The sequence below is a fragment of the Microcaecilia unicolor genome, chromosome 6 (genome assembly GCF_901765095.1).
Source record: "Microcaecilia unicolor chromosome 6, aMicUni1.1, whole genome shotgun sequence".
In the NCBI taxonomy this organism is placed as follows: Eukaryota; Metazoa; Chordata; class Amphibia; order Gymnophiona; family Siphonopidae; genus Microcaecilia; species Microcaecilia unicolor.
This window is the reverse complement of record NC_044036.1, coordinates 289,396,013-289,409,784: the sequence shown is the minus strand read 5'-3', so window position 1 is coordinate 289,409,784 and position 13,772 is coordinate 289,396,013. Positions and strand designations below refer to the sequence as shown.

Genomic DNA, 13,772 nt, shown 5'->3' with positions numbered 1-13,772 from the left:
CGTGCCAGGTGCCCTTGACCTGGATTGGCCACTGTCGGTGACAGGATGCTGGGCTAGATGGACCTTTGGTCTTTCCCAGTATGGCACTACTTATGTACTAATTCTACTTGTGAAGAAAGGGGTAATCTGGCTCATGTAAACAGAAAAGAGGCAGTTAATACCTTCCACAGTTTGGAGGATGATGGGTCAAAACCTCTCATTAAAACACCCATCTTTACCTATTCAGCTCCAAAGCAGCCTTTGCTCCAGTTTCAAACAACAGTTCTCTCTACTCACCAGGGATGGAGAATGCAGAGTATCCCAGGGATAACTGCCTCCTTTCCATTCAATGTTCATCTCACTGGAGGCCATATACAACCAGCAAAATATATGCCCTGCAGCCACAGCTTATTGGTCAGCAAGTAACAAATTGATGCTTGATCCAGAAAGATCAACATTCAGCAGAGTAACTATATTCCCAACTTTGAAAGAAATGATCTTGCAGTTGAGTGCAGCAGTCCACAATTTAGGGAATCTGTTGAACTCAGAGTTCATGCATACATTTCTGAAACAGTGTGGACACTTTCAGTAAATTGCAGCTGGCTTGGAATATGGAGTCCATATATACGCTCTGTTTCCACGATGGATACAACCAACATGCTCTTAACTGGCAAGAGCCCACAACCAAGTAACTGCTCCCTACAAAATATGCACTGGCTGCCAATGGAGCAGCAAATTCCACTTAAGACTCTTTGCTTAGTATTTAGGGTACTGAATGAAGAAAGACCTCAATGCCTTTGCACTGTTGAGCCTTTATGCACCAGGTAGGGAACACCACTCCTTGGAGAAAGGATTACTAAATATTTTAGGGCCCCAGATGATTATTAGGTGGACAGTTATTTTGCTCCTAAACACTGAGGAATTGAGTCAAGAACACAATTATCTTCAATTTAGAAAAACAGCCAAAATGTGGCTTTATGAACAGGCTTTCTCCCCCACATGTATTTAATGGGAGCAGTCAAGGCAGCTGGGAAACAACATTCTGTTGCAGAAAAAGAAGTGATGTAAAAAAGGATTGGGGAAGGGAGGGGGTTAAGATAATGTACACTGCACTTATTTATTTATTCGGATTTATTTACCACCTTTTTGAAGGAATTCACTAAAGGCAGTGTTCAGCAAGAATAAGTCAAAACATAAGCAATAGACAATTACAGCTGTAAAAATATTCAAACAATAATACAAAGTATGGCATAGTATGCTATGTTACAATATCAACATTAATACTCAATAAAACATTTTAATAGTGCTAAATGTTGCATGCTTACAGCCTTGCAGTTAAGTACATAATCAACTTTATGTAAATAAACAAATCTATTTGCCTCATTTTCCTTTCTAGCTTGGGCCCTATATGAGATAATTTCCCCTCTCATTACAGCCTTCACCATTTCCCAATAGAGAGCACGTTGGTGAATATGCTTTCCATTGTGAAACTCAAAGACATCCCAACGCTTCAACAAGGAATCTTGAAATTTCTGATCTCCACAGAGATCCAAGGGATATCTCCAATTGTAACACTGAGGGGTTCCCTGATTTATATCAATCTGAAACCAAATTAAAGCGTGGTCGGACACTCCATAGGGGCCGAACTCCGCTGTTGGGATTTGGGAGAAAAGGGTGCTAGAAACTAAAAAAATTATCTATACAAGATTGTGATGAATGAGCACAGGAGATGTGTATAATCCCTAAGTGTAGGGTGCAGAACCCGCCATACATCAATGAGGTCTAAGGCATTACACAGAAGAGGCAGACCCCCTGAGTAGCTGAAGGAACCCTGGGGAACTTGTCCAAATGGGCATCATATAACAAATTAAAGTCTCCACCCAGGATAACATTCCGCCTCGATATGGAGTCAAAAGAGCAACTAAACCCTGAAAGAATTTCCTGTCAAAGATATGGAGTCCATATATATGCTCTGTTTCCACAATGGAACAGCCTCGTGATAAATTCTCTTTAGTCTTCCGGGGGGGTGAGCTTCTTTGCACTCTCTCGTTATTATTTCAGTATTCGAGTCTCTTTAATGCTGAATCAAACCTGTTAGGGTGTGGGAGGGTTTGTATCCTGTTTTTGACCTACAAACCCCTAGTGAGCAGGCTCTTTGTTGTCTGTCCTAGTTTGTTTCAGTATATAGATATCTTTGGTGTTTCCTTTAGCCTCTATTATAATCTGGGTTGGCATTGGTTGGCTATGGTGCATTTTAGATAAGACATATGGGCATGTACTACACTAATGACCCAGCAAAAGTTTTGCATAGGGATGGGATGTTCTTTTGATTATCTGGTGAACATCTTTTTGGTCAATTGTATTTTGATGTACTTCAATTGATTGTTGTATACTTTTTTGATTGGTCATCAATAAAAACGTTGAAACATAAATATGCCAGATGTTGACTGGGATATTATCCCTATTGCGGGGTCTTTTAAAAGCAGGAAGAACCTAGATTTTTTACAGGGGGAACTATTCCAGCAGTTGGTAATGGAACCCACATGGTGTGGGGACAGTGTTTCTGATGTTATAGTAGGTGATTATCTGGCATCCAGTGACCATCAAATGGTGTGGTTTAATATTAAGATAGGTGTGGAGCAGGTTCATTCAAAAATGAAGGTTCCAGACTTCAAAAAATAACTAACTTTATTCAGATGGGGGATTACCTCAAGGAACTGCTGTCTAGATGGGAACATCTGGAAGAAGCTGGAAAGCAGTGGGCAAAATTGAAAGGAGCTACATGGGCAATAAACCTTTTTGTAAGGAAAGTAAATAAAAGTAAGAGAAAACAGAGGTTGCTTTGATTCTCAAAAGTAGTAGTTGAAAAGGTAAGGAAAAGAGATTAGCCTTTGCAAACTACAAGAGATCGTAGAAACAGGAAGACAGACGACAATGCCTGGAAAAGCTAAAAGAAACTGGTATAGTAGTCAGGAAAGCAAGGATGAAAACGGAAGAAAAAATAGTCAATACTGTAAAATGGGGGGCAAGACATTTTTTAGGTATGTTAGTGATAGGAGGAAGTGCAAAACTGGCATGATGAGACTCAAAGGTGAAGGGAATGACTATGTATCATCAACGATGACACCAAGATCCTTTTCCTGGGCAGCGATTCTTAATGTGGAACTGTGCATCATGTAGCTATAGTTTGCACTTGCTCACATTAAATGTCATCTACCATTTGGATGCCCAGTCTCATAAGGTCCTCTTGCAATTTTTCACAATCCTCTTGTGATTTAACAACTTTTAATAACTTTGTGTGACCAGCAAAATGTAACTACCTCACTAGTTATTCCTTTTTTTAAAAATTTTATTTATAGATTTTTAAACATTACACAAGCATTACATCTTGTTTAGGAAAAACAGAAAAGAAAAAATTCTACTTCAATATATAGTCCCCCATTTCAATTAAGTTTCTTTCTTAGACCACAAAATTAAGACAAGGGGGCTAGAAATTTACAAGGAGTTAAGAAAAAAATTTTTAAGAATATGGCGTGGATCACCCTAACAAACACACACATTGAGGCATATTTTCAAAGCACTTAGCCTTCCAAAGTTGCATAGGTTTCTATGGAACTTTGGAAGGCTACGTGCTTTGAAAATATGCCTCATTGTGAATTACCAGGTCTTTAATTAACACCAGATCTATCTGTTCACTTTTTTCATATCTATAAAACTCCTCAAACTTTCAGGCTCAAAAAAGTTTATTTGTTATCCAAGTATTTTAACTGACATTTACAAGGATAGGCCAGTATAAAACTGGCCCCTAAAGCCTTAACTTCGTCTCTCATTGCCAGGAAAGACCGACGTCTTTCCTGAGTGATCTTCGCGACGTCGGGGAAAATCCAAAGTTTTTCACCATAAAATGGTTTTGCAAGATTACGAAAGTAAAGTTTTTTAATCATATTCACATCTTGTTCGAAAACCATTGAGACAAGAAGAGTTCGCCTCTCAAATATCCCATCATTGGAGTTTTCCAAAAAATCAGTCAAATCCTGAAATTCTTGATTCCCATCTGTTCTCTTTTTAGGAATAGGTATATAGAACATTTTATTAATAGAAGGTATTAGGTTTGGAGAAACAGGTTTTCAATTAGGTATTTTTTGAACATCTCAGTTGCATTTATTTCCGAAGAATGGGGAAAATTAAGAATCCGTAGGTTCAAACGTCTATTATAATTTTCAAAATTCTCCAATTTTTGATGGACTATTATTTTATCTTTAATCAATAAATCTGTTTTTTTGGTCAAAGAAGAAATGTCCTGTTGAACCTGTGTTTTATTTAATACAGCTTCCTGTTTCAATGTCTCGAACACATTTGTTAGCAAATCCAATTTACTCACTATTGACGTCGTCTCCTGGGCAGTTTGCGAGACTATAGATGTTAAGGACTGAATCGCGGACCAAATAGAATCTAGTGTTGGCGCCAGTGGAGTTACAATTTCTCCCTTGCTGTTACCTCCTGCTTCCCTGGGGGTGTCACCGCCGACCGGAGAACCTGGAGTTACGACTTCCGAGTGCTCCTGGGTCTCCAAACACGCCCAGGCTACAGCTGGGCACGGCGATGGATTCACTTCCAGCGAGGACAACGATGTTTCCAAACCCTGTGGGATAGATGCTCCTTCACCTGCCCACACTGCGGGTACACTCTCGCCGGTCAAACGTGGGGTGCTTGTGATGTATCGGTCCAGCGTTGTTTGAATCTGCGTTGTACCTGGAGCTACCGGCGGTATGCTTTTCACAACGCCCTTTCTTTTAGTGTGTGGCATTTTTCCAGAAACAATCACAGTTCCGGGATTCAGGTAAGACGAAAGGATTTCAAACATGCTCCGACTACCATCAAGTCTAATCCGCCATCTTGGAAACTCCCCCCTCACTAGTTATTCCTATCTCTAGATCACTTATAAAAAAGTTAAAAAGCAGCAGTCCCAGCACAGACCCCTGTGGAACCCCACTATTTATCCTTCTCCATTGAGAATATTCTGTTTTCTAGCTTTTAACCAGTTTTTTAATCTACAATTGAACATTACCTCCTATCCCATGACTTTCTAATTTCCTCTGGAGTCTTATATGAGATAATTTGTCAAATGCAATTTGAAAATACAGATACACAATATCGACCAACTCACTTTTATCCACATGTTTATTCACCCTTTCAAAGAAATGTAGCAGATTTGTGAGACAAGATTTCCTTTGACTAAATCTGCGTTGGCTTTGTCTCATTAATCCATGCTTATGTATATGCTCTGTAATTTTGTTCTTTGTAATAGTCTCTACCAATTTACTTGGCACCGACATCAAGCTCAGCACTTTATAATTTCCCGGATCACCTCTGGAACCCCTTTTAAAAATTGGCATTACATTGGCAACCCTCCAATCTTCCGGTACCATGCTTGATTTTAAAGATAAATTACATATTACTAACAATAGCTCTGCAAGTTTATTCTTCAATTTTATCAGTACTCTGGGATGTACACCATCGAGTCCAGGCGATTTGCTACTGTCAAACTGCACCATTACATCTTCCATCATCAGAACTGAATACCATTTCTGGCACTGGTATCTCTCCCACATCTTCCTCGGTGATGTGGGACATCATTCTGAGGGAAACGATGTTATCAGCGGTGTACTGCAAGGTTTGGTTCTTGGGCTGATTCTTTTTAACATTTCTGAAAGCAATATTGCTGAGGGGCTGTCTTGTAAGGTTTGCTTCTTTGTGGACGATACCAACATCTGTAATAGGGTAGATACCCCTGACAGTGTGAATAACATGAGGATAGCAAAGGTAGAGGAATGGTCTGGAATTTGGCAGCTTACATTTAATGCTAAAAAATGCAGGGTCATACATTTGGACTGCAAAACCCTGAGGGCACAGTACAGTTTAAGGGGTGAAGAACTTTTCTGCACAAAAGAGGAGCAGGTCTTGGGTGGGATCATATGTGATGATCTTAAGATCGCCAAACAAATAGAAAAGGCGACAGTGAAAGCTAGAAGGATGCTTGGGTGCACAGAGGACGAATGGCCAGTAGGAAAAAGGAGGCGATAATGTCCCTGAATAAGATTGGTGAGACATCATTTAGAATATTGTGTACAATTCTGGAGACTGCACCCTCAAAAACATATAAACAGGATGGTGTCAGTCCAGAGGGTGAATATTAAAATGGTCAGTGGCCTTCATCATAAAGCATATGGGGACAGACTTAAAGATCTCAATATGTATTCTTTGGAAGAAAGGCGGGAGAGGGGACATATGATAGAGACATTTAAATATTATGTGGGACAGGAAGTGAGTCTATTTCAATTGAAAGGAAGCTCCAGAACAACAGGGCATAGGATGAAGGTGAACAGGGATAGACTCAGAAGTAACCTGAAGAAATACTTCTTCATGGAAAGGATGGTGAATTCATGGAATGGCCTCCCAGTGGAAATGGTGGAGATGAAAACAGTATCTCAATTCAAGAAAGTTTGGGACAAATACATAGGATATTCTAAGGGAGTGATGGGGAGAAAAGATGGCATGGATGGGCAGACTGGATAAGTCATATGATCTTTATCTATGTTTCTATATGAGAAAGAGGAACACTTGTATCAAATGAGACAGCTTTCAAACAGAATTTTCTTGCTGGTACTAGTCACGTCTGTGGCTGTGCCCCCTCTCAGACTCACCTTATTCACTGTGGTCAGCTTCTGAGCTGGCTTCTGTCTGTTCTGTGTGAGTTAGTCCTGTCTCTGTGTGCTGGCTGCATTAGATTATCTGTGTGCTGTCACCCATTCCAGATTTCAGCCTAGTCCAGTCCGGATCTTCCAGACTGCCAGACCTGCTTGTTTTGTTTGAACCTGCACAGCACCCTTAGTTGCCTGGTGATTGTTGCATCTGAGTCTCAGCTGCTGCTGGGCTTATTAGCCATTTTGAAACCTTTCTGCTTTGCCTTTGCATCGTCTTAGGTCCCTGGTATGTTGGTGCTCTGTGCACTTCTGCCTAGTCTAGTTTCTTGTTTTAGTTTCTTGCCTGATTCTGCTGTCTGCCCAGACCCGGCTTGTTTCCTGGTTTGTTCTACTGCCTGCTCTGACCCGGCTAGTATCCTGGTTTTCTCTTCTGTCTGCTGCCTGCCCAGACCCGGCTTGTCCTTCGGTTTACTCTTCTGTTTTGTGTCTAGTCCCTTGTCTGTCTGAGAGTCCTAGTCTAGTTTTCTGCCTAGCCTCCCTGTGTGCCTTGCTGTCCCTGTATGTTCCTTTCCTCTCTGACCCTCAGTCCTGGTTCAGTCTAGTGGGTATCCAGTCCTGCCAGCCACCTGCAGCCAGGAGCTCAACTCCTGGTGAAAAGTGGCCAAGTGCAGGTGAAGTTTAAGGGTACCTGCTCTGCTTAGTCCTGCCTGTTCCAGCTGGTTTTGCCTCTGCTGCAACCCCAGTCTGGGGTTCCAGTCCTGTTCTGCCTAGTCTCCAGTGTGGGGTGGTTTTGCCTGCCACTGCCGTTCCTCGGCAGTGGCCCAAGGGCTCACAAACCAGTTCCAGCTTTGAAAACGTGACAACTACAAAAATAAAACTTTGTACAGGAAAACAGAACAAAACATCTGTTTTCATTGGCAGACTGCTGGAGATGGCTGAATCACAGAACAATGAATGCCATGGACACTGAATTTTTAATACTCAACTTCTTCAAAAGAGCAAGCTGCAAATTTCTCAGGTCAATCATTTCTTTAAGAGCTGATTCCTAATTTCCTACAAAGCTTAAATATATTTTACTTCTTATTTTTATTACATTTGTATCCCACATTTTCCCACCTATTTGCAGGCTCAATGTGGCTTACATAATACCGTAGGTGTACGCCAAGCCGGTAAAGAACAAATACAAAGTGGTATAATGGTAGAATAAGATACATGTGTTACAGACACATAGTTCTGTAGCAGGGTTCAGGCTTTTAGGTTATACTAGTAAAAAAGGCCCGTTTCGGAAAGAAATGAAACGGGCGCTAGCCAGGTTTTCCTCGTAGTGTGTAGAAGCGCTGCCGGGCCGCCTCCTCTTCCACATTGCGCCCTCTCTCCCGCCTCCTCTTCGTCGTTCCGCCCTCTCTCCTGCTTTCGGCTACTGATTGGCTCCTTGAATGTGCTCCGCCCTCAACGTCATGACGTTTGACACGAGGGCGGGGCCCACAGACTGTGCTACAGAGCTTCGAACCCGCCTCCTCTTCGTCGTTCCGCCCTCTCTCCTGCTTTCGGCTACTGATTGGCTCCTTGAATGTGCTCCGCCCTCAACGTCATTACGTTTGACGCGAGGGCGGGGCCCACAGACTGTGCTACAGAGCTTCGAACAAACGAACTGGCTTCATTGACGTCAGTGGTGAATGGAACGTTGAGAGTGGTTTTTATGTCCAGATGGGGCGTGGCCTAGGGCGCAGATGGGCGTGGCTGAGTGCGGGAGTCCAAATAGCCTAGGTCAGGAGCCACAGTTGGAGTGAGGTGAGCTTCAGAACGTCTGAGGGGGATTCAGAATGTCTGAGGGGGATTTTATTTATATAGATCAGTAGTGTATGCTTTTTTGAATAGGTAGGTTTTTAGTGATTTCCTGAAGTTTAGATGGTCGTATATTGTTTTCACTGCTTATATATTTACACACTAATTTTTAATACAAGTGCATTTTTTTAATGATAGCCACATTTCTTTTGTTGGCCCAGCAGTTTTCTTCTACTCAGCTGGAACTACTGCTAGGATCAACAATTACCTGGGGAGGAGGGTTCCCCCATTTTTCTAAGTTCCTCCATCAATCTCAGCTGTTTTAGTGACAGCTCTTGCCCAGGGAACACAGAGTGTGCCTCCCTTTGAAGCCTGATACTTCTGAGTCCAGGTTCTCAGTCAGGCAGGGGTGCACGTTTAGCACTCAAGAGCTGAAAATGGGTCAGGTTTTCAGGATCTCTCTAATGAATATTCACAAGATAGTTCTGCATACAACGCAAAAATTATGCATGCAGATATATCCATGCATATTCATTAGGGCTATCCTAAATACCTAACTTGTTGAAGGCTCTGGAGAATTAAACTTATTCACGACGACTAAGATTCCCTGTCCTGAAACTCCAGTCGATCCTGGATGTGGAAATCTTAACCTCGGAATAAAACCCAAGTCCTTCACAAGACAGTAGACTGGGTACCAGGCTGGCCTACCCACTGTTTTAAAATACTCCTTCTGTAGCTCAGATACTGATGCTGTTACTTTTGTTGAAGCCATGCACTATAACTCAGAGTATATTTTCCTAACACAAGCATAACACAAAACGTTTGCTTCCCAATGTTGTAAGCAAACAGAATGTAAATAAGTTGAGTGCAAAAAATGTGCACTTACGTAGGAAAGAACAATGGACACATGCATGCACAGATCAGCGCTAGCGACTACTACGTCTTGCACACACACAAAAAATGTATTGGCACTGGTCTGGCTGCATGCACATGCATAAGATACAATGCTGCTCCGTGAATAAAATACCAGTATTTATGCACAGAATAACATTCCAGCATAGTGCTGATGTATATGCATGCAATCCAAGTACCAACATCTATTTGTCAACAGTCCAGCACACATCCCCCTTAGTTCTTACTACCCAGACTCTTCATGGATGCCAGAAAAAAGTTGTGGGTTCTTAACTCCTAGTAACGGGAAGAAACGGCATTGAAATCCTCACTAATACTACTGCAGAATAAGCTAACCTTTCGCTCCTACTTGGAGCTTTAAAGCCCCAGCGTTGCAGAGACATGCGCAGAAGACACAATGGCAGAGTGCAGCTGTGCAGAATAGTCTCATTAGCATGTATTTAAATGTGCTGTTTCCCCGAGGCTTTGCGCACAGTAAGCTCGTGCACAAAACTTATTTCTACATAGGACATAAACAAAATTGTGCGCAGAAGCTGTCTCTGTGTAAAGCCTAGCACAGTTTACTGCACTGGCCCCTAAATTTTCACCTGTCCCACTGTGATAATCATATGGGTCTCTAAAACACAACCAGTCTTAAATTTAACTTAGTGGCCATGGCTAAACATCATAGGGTGCTTTAAGCATCAAAATCTCACTAATTAAATTAGAATCAAGATTGCTGATTACTGTTAGTAAAAGACACTTTTTTTTTTTTTAATAAAGGACTCCTGGTTTAGAAATAGCTGTTGCACCACAGAAGCCTGTGGACAAACTTGCAACACTCATCATAAATTAGGGGGTCCTTTTACAAAGGCACGGGAGCATTTTTAGTGTTAACTAAAAATAAACATGCACTAAACGCTAGAGATGCCCATATATTCCTATGGGTGTCTCTAGCATTTAGTGTGCACTAGTCATTAGTGTGCACTGAAAACACTACTGCACCTTTGTAAAAGATCCATGGATCTGTTCAGATCACAACATTTTTTACATCTCCCCTCCCTCCATACATATAATTTGACAAAAGTTATTGTTATTAAAGTAAAATCCTTCAGGACTCAGCTAGATCAACATTCATTCAGTTAAATGAACAGATGACCTGCAGGCCTGCTTTTATGCAGCCCACCAACAAGTTAGGTGGTCACCACCCAGCATTCCATTTTGAACCCTAACATTTTATTTATAAATATACAGCTAGTTCTTGATAATATAGATCATAATTTCACACTACAAATAAAAACATTAGCTAAATAAATAAAACTCCCTTTGCAATGCAGAAAATTAAACATGCACTGATGTGAACAATAGTCAGTAATTCAGGGCCTCCACTGCTATAGGACTACATTAATACAGGTAAGGAAGCAATGAAGGAAGGGAGGGACGGGGGTCCCGTCTCTCTGTAAACAGAGCTGGGAGGAGGATCCGGTCTCCCTGTAAACAGAGCTGCGGAGGAGTGGGTGTGGAAGGATCTGGTCTCCGTGTGAACAGAGCTGCGGGGGGGCAGGAGGTTCCGTCTCCGTGTAATCAGAGCTGCGGAGGGGGGATGGGGGAGCGGGAGGTTCCGGTCTCCGTGTGAACAGAGCTGGGGGTGGGGTGGGTGGGGCGGGAGGTTCCGCTCTCTGTGTGAACAGAGCTGCGGAGGGGGGGTGGGGGGGCGGGAGGTTCCGCTCTCTGTGTGAACAGAGCTGCGGAGGGGGTGGGTGGGGGGCAGGAGGTTCCGGTCTCTGTGTTAACAGAGCTGCGGAGGGGGTGGGTGGGGGGCGGGAGGTTCCGGTCTCCGTGTGAACAGAGCTGCGGAGGGGGGGGGCGGGTGGATACGGTCTCCCTGTAAACAGAGCTGCGGAGTGGGGGTGGGGGGGGCGGGAGGATACGGTCTCCCTGTAAACAGAGCTGCGGAGGGGGGGTGGGGGAGCGGGAGGATACGGTCTCCCTGTAAACAGAGCTGCGGGGGGGGGGGGGATCCAGTCTCCCTGTGAACAGACCTGTGGAGGGGGTGGGGGATCAAGTCTCCGTGTGAACAGAGCTGCGGAGTGGGATGGGGGACCGGAGGTTCCAGTCTCTGTGTGAACAGAGCTGCGGAGGTGGGTGGGGGGTTTCAGTCTCCGTGTGAACAGAGCTGCGGAGAGGGAGTGGTGGGAGGAACTGTGGAGGAGGCGGGGGCAGGAGGATCCGGTCTCCCTGTAAACAGAGCTGTGGTGGGGGGGGGAGGGGGTATCCTGTCCGTTTTGGGGGTGGGGGAGTCCTGTCTCCTTGTAGAGCTGCGGCAGGGGTGGGTGGGAAGAGGGTCCTGTCTCTCTGTACACAGATCTAGGGAGGGGGTGTGAGAAGGTCCTGTCTCCCTTTATACAGAGCGGGGGGGGGGGGGGGGGGGAGGGAGGGTCCTGTCTCCCTGTACACAGAGCTAGGGAGGGGAGGGGGTGTGAGAAGGTCCTGTCTCCCTTTATACAGAGGAGGGAGGGTCCTGTCTCCCTGTACCCAGAGCTAGGGAGGGGAGGGGGTGTGAGAAGGTCCTGTCTCCCTTTATACAGAGGAGGGAGGGTCCTGTCTCCCTGTACACAGACAGGGCTAGAGAGGAGAATGAGGGCAGGATCCTGTCTCCCATGTACATGCAACTGGATTAGGAAATTTAGAGGGGAGGGCTCCTGTCTCCCTGCACACTAAGACAGTTTGTGGGTTCCGCTCTCTTCTGTACATGAAACCAAACTGAGGGGCAAGGGTACAAGGGTATTCCTGTAGCTAGAACTGAATTAGGAGGAGTAAATTCCTGTTTTCTTTAAACATGGAACCAGATTATATTGTGGGCCAGGTCTTGACTCTCCTGTATATGGAATTTGATTGAGGATTTAGAGGGATCCTTTATCCCTGCACAGGGAGGTTAGGAAAAATCTTCACTCCCCTGTACAAAGAAGGGCAGTGGGGTTCCTATTTCTCAAAGAGTTAGACCGGAGTTGGGGGAGGGGGGCTAAGTCTCCTGCAACAGGACACTGCAGAGAATGCAGCTGTCTCTACAGTATAATAGAGCCTGTCAGAATGAAGGTGGTGGTAGCTGTCTTTTGCGGTATATCGGGGGGGGGGGGGGGGGGGGGGGGGTGACTCTTGGGTATAATACAGTCTATTGGGAGATGAGGGCAGCTATCCTGTATGGGGAATGGGGGTGAAGAAAAGACGTTTGTGTTTTAAAGTATGTAACAGAGCCGAATGCGGAGAGGGGACCGTCTCTTAGGTTAGGGTATAACAAGAGTCCACAAAAGGCAGCGATCAACTGTCTCTTTGGGTATAATACAGCCTTTCAAAGGGGTAGGGGATAGCTGACTCGCAATACAATAGCGCCTGGGGGGGGGGGGGGGCGGCTGTCATTTAGTACATTAGAGCCTATGGGGGTGGAGACAGCTATGTCTTGTGGTATAACGGAGCCGGTCAGGGGATGGTGGAGCTGTCTGTCAACGGTATAACGGAGATGAGGGGAGGGGGGCCTTTTTCTTGGGACATAACAGAACCGGGAGAGGGGAGGCGTATCATGGAGACGACGACTATTTCTTAGTGTATAATACAGTCTTATCGGAGGTAGGAAGCGGCTGTCTCGGGATATAACGGAGCGGGGGGGCCTATCGGAAGTTTGGGGAGGGGAGTCGGCTGTCTCTCAGATTATGGAGAGCGGGGGTCCTGGCCCTGTGCGGCCTATGCGCTGCGATGGTGACTGACTGAACCTCGGCCTTTCCTGCCCCTCCGGCCCGCGTCTCCTTACCTGCTTTCTCGATTTTGCCGGACATCTCGGGGCCGAGCTGGAAGCTGCCGCAGCCAACGCTCTCCTCCTCTGTGCGCTGCGAGGCCCGACCGCCCAGGTTTCCGCTCGCGCTGAGTGACGGTCGGAGCCGAGCGAGCGAGGCCCTGCCCGGAGCCTGGCCGCAGCCCGGGTCACAGCGCCACCCTGCGGCCGCCAGCGGGAGCGCTGTGAGTGACCCCAAATGCACAGGGGAGTGGCGTGCGCCTACTGCACCGGAAGACACATGTGCTCAGAAACACACCTACGGGAGTGTGACATGGACCTCTACACAGTAAGTGACACATGCTCCTACCACAGCAAGTATGCACTACTATATGAGAGTAAGGTGCTTCTATTCATAGGAGCCAACTTTTCAAAAATTATTGGGGGTGCTAAGCCCAATGGAAATAACCCCTTCCTGGACACATGCAAGGAATTTTCTCAATATTAGGGGTGCTCAAGCACCTACAGAGCTGGCTCCTATGCTTCTACTACAAGTGTGCACTGCTACATGGGAGTGGCCTATTGCTTTAAGACAGCAGTATCCTTGCCTTGCACACTAGGCATACACTGCTACCTGTGTGAGATGG

General features: G+C 45.0%; 1 protein-coding gene across 2 annotated transcripts in view; it reads right to left on the bottom strand.

Moving 5' to 3' along the window:
• The window catches only part of RAPGEF1 (Rap guanine nucleotide exchange factor 1), a 324,367-nt gene extending 310,995 nt beyond the window's left edge, over positions 1-13,372 (bottom strand). The window contains exon 1 of one of the 2 annotated variants that reach the window (XM_030207790.1): positions 13,165-13,372. In XM_030207790.1, the coding sequence (XP_030063650.1) occupies positions 13,165-13,189 (25 nt within the window). In that variant the 5' untranslated portion in view covers positions 13,190-13,372. The remainder of the gene's footprint in view (positions 1-13,164) is intronic. The other variant, XM_030207791.1, reaches the window with a different exon arrangement.
• Positions 13,373-13,772: the final 400 nt, after the last annotated feature.